Raw genomic sequence first — 8,661 nt, forward strand, 5'->3', positions numbered from 1 at the left:
TCTCACTCAGTTTGGGATTCCATACAGGTAAATGGACATGCCAGACACCAAAGATATATGGCCATAAATAGCTCTGGTGAAAGGATTATAGTACTAAGAGGGCACAGCAATTTCTCAGATTGGATTCATATAATAGTAAATGAGGAAGAGGGGAACTAAAGAGCCCAAGAAGGGGGAGAAAATTCGCTACCAAAGTAAGGACTACTATTCCTTCCTTACCTCTTCTCTGACCTCTAATCAAACTTGGAATACACAAAAGACAGTGTTAACTGTTTTATCAGACAGGATATGAGACCTATATCTTTTTTAGAGTTCTCTAGCATAAAGTATTGAATGAATAACCATTATACAAAGTTTTCCAAATATTAAAGTAACACTTTAGATCTAAATGTACTTCCTTTACAAATGAACTAGACTTTGAAAGCCATGTAGTTTCATAGATCATCATAAAGTACCTGATTTTTGGCCTCTGCCAGGTATAGGTAAACATTATTCTTTCTATAAATTGTTCCATTTTATCCTAATTTAAGTCCCACTCAAAAATAGTTATGTACTCTTATTTCTGATTCTAAATAGGTAGAAAACAGGTATAAAAAGGAGAAATAATGTGCATGCAGTCATTCTGGCTGATTGTGAAGTTATCACCATTTCTCTTAAGTCAATGAGAATCCATCCCCACAGGCATAATTCCATAGCTCCTTCGATGAATCCCAATACTCATGGAATTCATGCCAGATCCAAGACATGGAAGCTGCCCATGCAAAACTGAGCAGCAGCTCTTTTTCAATGAGAAATTTAGGGTATTTCTTTGAATAGTTGTTAGTCCGACTGAAGTGGTTTGGCATAGACTAGCTCCAGGATGTGGTGAATTAGAACCAGAAAGAGGCTTCCAAGGAAGAAAATACTGAGGAAAGCCAGTAGAACATAACGGCCAATGAAGAACTTGTCCAGGATCTAGAGAACAGAGAAAAACAATGTCAAAAGTGACAGCTATTGGGCTGTTTTTCCCTTTAACATCTTTATTATACTAAGTCTGAGATCTCTGGTTAGCAAAGGTCTCCGCTTCCTAGAAGTTTGTAACTTCCAGACACTACCCCACCCTGGCTTTCCTCTATAAATAGAAAAGAGATTTCCCTTTTAGAGCTGAGGTGAATAAGTCTTGATGAACTAAAAGGCTAAGGGTTTAAAAAGATCTAGGAAGGTTCTAGAAGGATCTACATTCCCTGGATGATGTTTCCTAATCTAAGACTGCCAGAGTTAATGTGAAGCCAGAGAAGTCCCTGACATGATAACCCATAAAATAATACTCTGCAGCATACATCTGAAGGTATCTGGCCACTTTATAAATCCCACCCAACATTCCTAGGACAAATGTGACTATAACTAATTGCTGGCAATACCTGCCTGAAATATTTGTTTCAGTAACATCTCTAAAGTCATATGCTGATCATTGAAAGAAATCAGTAACTGTCAACAAATCACACTGGAAGATTCTGATTTTGGCACTGATTGAAATCTAAATATAGTAATGATTTTAGCCTCTTAGTTCCACTACCATGTTAACTGGTCTCAGACCTTTACTCTCTCTAAATTCACATGCTGATAATCTGTCAATCTAGCTAGGCAGCAATACAAACAGAGCAAATGGATAATGTCATAGCTTCCAAAGTCTTTGAACACAACACCTGGAAGATAATCCCAAATGCCTGAGTGGAGAGCTGGATACAGCACCTGTCAAATCCAAGCACCAGTGTTACTGCTGAGATCCAAAGACCCCAAGAGGAAAAGGGCTGCAACTACCCTGGCTGCTCAAGGGATTGCCCCATGCTCAGCTTATAACAAAGGTCAGTTTGATGAAACAGCTTTTACATAAGTTTGACCTTGGCTCTAGTACAGAATGAGTCTCTTTCTGGCTACATTTGTTCATTCGACACGTTTCACTTTTTAATTAGCCGATTAGCAAGCCTTGGTTGCAGAAGGCCCAGGTCATGTATTATTGATACGGTATTGAGCCAGGCTGCTACATGGCCAGTTTGGGAAATCCTTCAAATGAGAACTCCAATTTTGCTGGCCATGCTGACAAGCAGATTTTGCCCAAATCCTATTTTTCTCTTGAATCTGAGACTCCTGTGACAGGTGATTAATTTGATAGTGTCTTTGCATGGGGCTTTTCCTCTAGAATTCACATCTGCAATAGCCCAAGAAGGAAGGTAACTAACATTCTCTCCATTTCGGAGATGGGGATATTGAGGCAGAAATTTGCCTTAGTTCATATATAGATAAATAATGGCAAAGTGCTTTTCTGAAACATTAGTGGAGATCCTGGCATTTAAAAATATAATTCCCCAAATCTTAATAGAAAACATCCCCATAAGTTTTCATAACTAATGTGTTTATTCCTGGCAGTTTTAGGTAGAACTATGAGTTGTAAAGATTACAGAGGTTCCATTTCAGCCCATGTACAATTCTTTATAGGGATCCTGTAGCAACACTGATAGTTCCTGCTATTTCTACTGGATTGCAGGGCAAAGGAGAAAAAACCAAGATTAGCTTGCCTCCTATCTCTTGACAGATAGGGGCTGGGCTTCAGAATGAATACTACATTTTCGGACTTGTCTAATGAGTGATTTGCTTTACTATACTGATTCGTTGGTGGTTGGGGGAGAGGCATGAGGGGAAGGGAGGAGGGTAGGAAAGTCAATGGGAAGTGACAGTGAAGTAAAAACAAAAAGCATCAATAAAACATTTAAAAAGAAAAAAGAAATCATAACTTAGGATATGGCTAAGCAGTAAGAGCTTTTAGATCTTAAGTGGAAAGGCCAAAATTTCTTCATCTTGGCCTGGCACAGAACAATAAAACTCTTACTTTGGGAGGGCTGGGTACTAGGGGAATGCTAGTAAGGAAGTACAGAGTAAATAATTTCTAGGGGCATTTCAGGAAGTTGAACCATAAAGGTAGCAATTCTGCGATGAAATTAAAAGCCTAACAGCTTTGTACAGGTATTTGAGCAGCAGGGAAGGTAGGAAGGAGGAAGCAAAAGTACATGAACACAGCTCAAGGATCTGAGACCAGATATCATTCTATGGCATAGCTATAATCTTGTAAGATAATGAGATGGATCTTGGGGCAGTGACAACAAACTATTGGCAGATAAGCTGAGAATGAAGTAAAAGAGGGATCACAAGATTACATTTAAGGAATCCTTTTATAACATATTACATTTTACATAGCACTGTAGGTAGAACAGGTATTGCTCCCTTTTTACTGATAGCAGAGTGAGGCTTAGACAGGCTAAGGATGTTGCACATAGCTAGGTAAGTTCCGGAGCCAGGACTTCTGACTTCAAGTTGTGTCCTCTTTTTATCACACCCTGCTGCCTCGCAAAAGGGTTTCTTCACACTTTAGCTTTCAACAGAAAATGTTCCTCTCTGCTGACTATTTTTCTCAATGAGGAACTTCCCACTTCCCCACTTCACAGATGGAAAAATTTACACTGAGGAGGAAAGCAATGGCATTCAGCAAGCTTGAGTCACTACAAAATCTGAATTGGCTTTGAAGGCTGTACTGCTTGTTTGATGTGATGGAGGTTCCAGAAAATATAACAGGCACATAAATGTCTGAGGGTGTTCCAGTAAAGATTCAGAACTAGGTTATTTTTCTTAGAGAATGGGTAGAAGGGGAATTAAAAACTCTCTCTGTGCTTTTCCCTTCACCATCCTGCCCCCACAGCTCCTCCAATTCACATAATAAATTAACTCTACATCACAGAAGGTCACATCAGATTTGGGAAAGACATAAGAATCACAATTAGATAGGCAAAAAGAAACAGAATTTTACCTTAATTTCTACCTCTGGGGTTGGGACCTCAGCAGCCTGGGGAAAGAACAACAGAACAGACATGATGATCAGAGGAGAAAGGAAAACAAAAATGACAGAGAACCTGCAAGACAAATACACAAGTATTAAAAGCACTGTTCACATTTTCCACCAATGTGTTGGGCTTAGACTTTCCAGGAGCCAGTATTCTAGGTTCTAGTCTCACAACAATGCTGAGAGAGCCTGTTGTCCATATAGCTCAGTAAATTTAAGAGATTCTTCTAAAGTCATCCTCTTGGTTCTGTTTTAGATAGGTACTAGCTAGAAGTATTCCTAACAGGATCCAAATTCTGATGTTGCAAGCGTGGGGCCTTTGTTTTTGCCTCTGCTCATTTATGCACACTGTAATAATCGTAACAATTCAAGTCAGAGCAGGCTTTTTTTTTTTTTTTTTGCATACTCAGGTACTCCTACAGCCCTCCTCTTCACTCTGGCAGCAGAGGTAGAACATCCATAGGCTAGCACATTTTCAGAAGTTAGTACACGGCCCTAGCTTCCCAGTCATTGGTGGCTTGGGGTAGTCATTGCTTCTTCAGTTTCTCTGGGCCCAGACCTATAGCTTCAGAGAAACAACTAACCAAATTTTATAAATCTAAAGGATTAAAATTTTTTTTTTTGTGTGTGTGAAAGGCAGAGAAAGTAGCTTTCCATATATTTCTGGCATGTTTTTCCACTTCAGAGTGAAAATTGGAAAGTAAATCTTCCCCTTTAGACCATAAATAACACTGTTTATGTAAGGCTAAAATGCAACTCATTCAAACTGCCAGTAATTACAAAAATGATCTCCTGAATTCTGAATGTTTAATGAGTGTCAGCAATTTCATCTCTAATTGCTTTTACCTAGGACTCCCAGCTGGAAAGAACATCTTAAACCTAGCTAGACCAGAGGCTTTGGATAACAGCACACACAGCAGCAATACCAACACCCAGAGCAGTGCTAAGACAAATACTCCTGCACCCACTCCAAGTACAGTGCCAGTCATTCTAGAAAAAAAGGAAACATCAGCATTGCTGCTTTGGCTCAGCATCACTGCTCTGCCACAAGAACAGGATTAAATGTCCTATGTGCTCCATTTGCCTTCTTCCTTCCTCATATTTCCAGTTTTTATTAAGTTGTTCATTTGTGTACAGAAAGACCAAGCTTGAGCACCAGATGATTGTGGTGTGGGTGGAGGGTGTGGAGAGGGGAATTTCTGATTAATATGTGAGGAAAATTAACCAGGGCAGGTTATAAATTTCTAGAAAATGTCTAGTCCTTGGACTAGACGTTAGTCCACAGACACTGGGATTTCCAGACATAAAACTTTTTTTGCTCTATGTTTATTGCTTGAAATCTGGCACATGTGTACCAGCTTGCTGTCATCACTTGTCTGTAACAGCTGGACTCTAGTGTGGTGTACTTGGAAACAAGATCTAGCATCAAACTCTGGCTTTGAATGTTACTACCTGTGCAACCATGGGCAAGTCTCTTGACTTGTTCAAGCCTCACCTTATTACGTGGGAAAGCATAAAGTAGTTTCTTCAAAGCAACACAAAGTGGTGAGAGTATTGTGTGAAGAGATATGAATTAGCTTGTACTGATGCCATGCTACCATCATACTGGATGAATAAAATTTATGGGGCAAACTACATGTGGGCATAAAAAAATTAACTATTCTGTGGACCTGCTGATCTCATAGTGGGTAATAATATCAGAAAACTGAGGGGTGGGGAGGCACAATCCAGGACCACTGGAGTCAGGACCTGGATTTAATTACCAATTCTGAGACCACTTGTGTGACTTCTGACCTTTCTCTGAGCCTCAATTTTCTCATCTATAAAATGACGGGCTTAGATGGGATGATCTCTGGGGTCCCTTCCAACCTTAAAGCCAAGAACCTAGGACTATTTTCCCACTATTCTCGAAACTGAACCACATCTCTAGAAGAAGCACTGGTCAGCTGTAGACTATATTACATGCAGGCACATGTGCCTCAAGTCTTCCCTCTCTCATCTTCCACATAGTTCCCAATAAGGTCATTCTCCTATTTAAGAAACTTCAGTGGCTCTCTTTTGTCTGTAGCTATTTAAAACACTTCAAAATGTGGCTTCAGCTTACCTTTTCAGGCTAATTACACATTACTTGCCTATGGCCACTGTACATACCAGGCAAATCGGCGTATACACTGTTCCTCAAACGTGACAGCTCATCTTTGCTTTTTCACAGGCTCTCCTGCTTAGAATGTACTCCCTTAAGTAAATCCAACTGAACAAGCATTTATTAAGTGCCAGCTAAGTACCAGGCACTGAATATATAAAGACAGAACTACAAGTCTGCATCTTCAAGGAGCCAACATCCTACTACAGGGAAAAAACAACACAGATAAAATTGTATCTAAAATAAATGTTAGCAACTGGAGATAGAAGAATTAATAACTGGGGTAATCAGGAAAGGCTCATAGGTGATACTTGTGCTAAGCAATTTAGGTCATCATTTTATACAATGATAAATTACAAATTGATACTCTGAAAGATCTGTGAACCCTACTGATGGGATTCCTTCCAACAATGCAGATCATAATCCATCCATTCCCATCTGTCCTATCTTCTGTTGACATCCTGCAAGTTTGCCACCAAGCATGCTGGAAACCTTCCTCATTTTTCTGTAATATCATGATGGAATAGTGGGCACTATCATCAATTATTTCCTCTTGCTTTTGGCCCTTGAATAGTCGATCTATTTCTTCATACATTTCTTTGGTGACAACTTTGAATTGAATCTCCTTTGCAATGTGCTGTCCCCTATTCACATCCACTATGTGCTTCTCTACTTCCTGTTCAATTTTTTCAAGGTTCAAGTGTCACCTTTTATAAGAAGCCTATCCCTTCAGTTACTAGTGCCTTTCCCTTCCATACCTACCCAAAGTTGTATTTGTATTTACTTTGTGAACCATACATAATGGAGCAGGTTCCCCACCCTTGCACTGTAGTGCACAGACAGAAGTCCTCAGAATTAGGAAGACAAGGGTTCAATTTCAGCCCCTGACATGTACTGACTGTAACCTTGGGCAAGTCATTTAACTTGTAATTTCTCTATGCAATTTTAAGATCATAGACTACAGAACAGCTGCAAATTTCCATTGGTAAAAGGAGTTCCCTCACCTGAAACTGCTTCCACTAATGAAATCAGTTATAGATAAAAATCTGAAAATATTTTCCATTTTATTTTCTGTGCAAGTGTCCCCCCCACCTCCACCTCCACTACAGTGGAAGGGCCTTGGGAGCAGAATTATTTTGCTTTTGTATTTGTATTCCCAGTAACTGGCATACAAGTAGGCACTTAGTAAACGTTTAGTGAAAGAATGAGTAAGCCTTTGAGGAGGAAGATGTACATGCCATTAATGGGGATCACACTTTGGGGGTTACGGTTCCTCCCCAACTTCCTTTCTAGGTATTTCTTTGGAAAATAACTTTGTAAGATTGCACAAATTCCGCCAATGACAGAATCCTCTCTGAGTACACAGAGGCAGAAGAGGGAGGTCTGGGAGATTGTTTCTGGTCTGTGGATTCAGACCAGTGGTCAAGCATCTTTCATGGCTTTTCCTGGACTAGAGGTTCAAGCCTGATTTGAACCTGCAGCAGGGGCTGTCCCTCTCTACTGCTTACACGCACTAGCTCACCAGGAGCACCGCAGTCAGTGTACTATGCTTAGCTTCTATTTCCAGCTTTGTTGCTAATGTATTGTAGGACCGAAAAACCACTTCCCCATCCCTCCCCGCACACCTGGAGAAGGGACATCACCCTTTTTTTATTAGGTGCTTGAACTTGCAAAGCGGCACAGAACTAGGCTAGAAGATGCCACCTTTCCCAAGTGCGTAATGGACAAAAGTAACGGCCCTTCCCTTAGGATAAAGGGCTGGAGCTGTGATTGAACAGATACAAAGAAACTCCTTCTACCCGGACAAGCCCACACTTTGCAGGGAAGGGTCTAATGAAGTGGCCCCGAGCACCGAGAGGTTCAGAGATTGGCTCAGAGCCATAGCTGGTACGTGTCAAAGACGAAACTGGACATCCGGCCTTCGTGCTTCCGAATGCCAGGCCCTTCTCTCGCTCCAGTTAAATGTTACTGTCCCGCGGGCGGCACCGGGGACTGTGAGGAAAAGCCGCTGGATCGGGGCCCCGCTGCCTGCTCCCTTCCCTGTTCCCTCCGCCATCAACCTTCTCCTCCAGACCCGCTCTCCTCCGGTCCGGCGTTCACCCTCACCTCCTTTCCAGTACCCTCCTTCCCCATTCCCTCACCTGGCTAGACCTCTTCCCCAAAAGCTGACCCCGAGGCCGCCTCTTTTTCACACAGCTTCCAACTCTGGTCTAGCCCCTTTCCGTAGGGGCCTCGTTCTAGCGACAGCGAATCACAAGTGGGCTTTCAGCCGCAGCCTTCCCTACCCACTAATCGGAGGTGGCCGCCCAAAAGCTCCTTCCTCCGTCGTTACATCCTCCAATGGAGGTGAGACGTTATTTCATCGTGCCTTACTATTGGTTAATGCTGGAAGGAGTCCCGGGCCCAATCTCAAAATCGATTGGACAGCGGCAGACCCAGGTTTCCTCATCTCAATCAATGACACCGTCTCTTTGGTAGCCTCCTCGCAATCATTGGTTTATTTGTCTTGAGGGCGGGCCCCTGGGCGGAGGAGGGTGATTTGCCCCTCTTCTTCTTTGTTTCCATGGAGACTGCCTTAGCTGCTTCCATTCCTGGGAGGCGGAGGTGTATGTCGCCCCATCTCGGTGTTGAGTCTGCGCGTCTTCCT

The 8,661-nt window shown here is 41.9% G+C and overlaps 1 protein-coding gene across 2 annotated transcripts; it reads right to left on the reverse strand.

Moving 5' to 3' along the window:
* Positions 1-328: 328 nt before the first annotated feature.
* Positions 329-8,328, reverse strand: LOC118838920 (transmembrane protein 218-like). Of its 2 annotated transcripts, none has more exons than XR_005009606.1 (3): positions 8,156-8,328; positions 3,839-3,874; positions 329-954 (listed from the first exon to the last, which is right to left on the reverse strand). XR_005009606.1 is itself a non-coding variant. In XM_036746302.1 (3 exons), exons 1-3 carry the CDS (start codon positions 4,858-4,860, stop codon positions 820-822), a joined length of 348 nt encoding a protein of 115 aa, XP_036602197.1. In that variant the 5' UTR covers position 4,861; the 3' UTR covers positions 329-819. The 2 variants fall into 2 exon arrangements, 1 of the variants encoding a protein (XP_036602197.1); XM_036746302.1 differs by lacking the exon at positions 8,156-8,328 and adding an exon at positions 4,751-4,861 and having other exon boundaries at positions 3,839-3,941.
* Between the last annotated feature and the right edge of the window lie 333 nt (positions 8,329-8,661).

Source organism: Trichosurus vulpecula, chromosome 2 (assembly GCF_011100635.1).
Source record: "Trichosurus vulpecula isolate mTriVul1 chromosome 2, mTriVul1.pri, whole genome shotgun sequence".
Taxonomy (NCBI): domain Eukaryota; kingdom Metazoa; phylum Chordata; class Mammalia; order Diprotodontia; family Phalangeridae; genus Trichosurus; species Trichosurus vulpecula.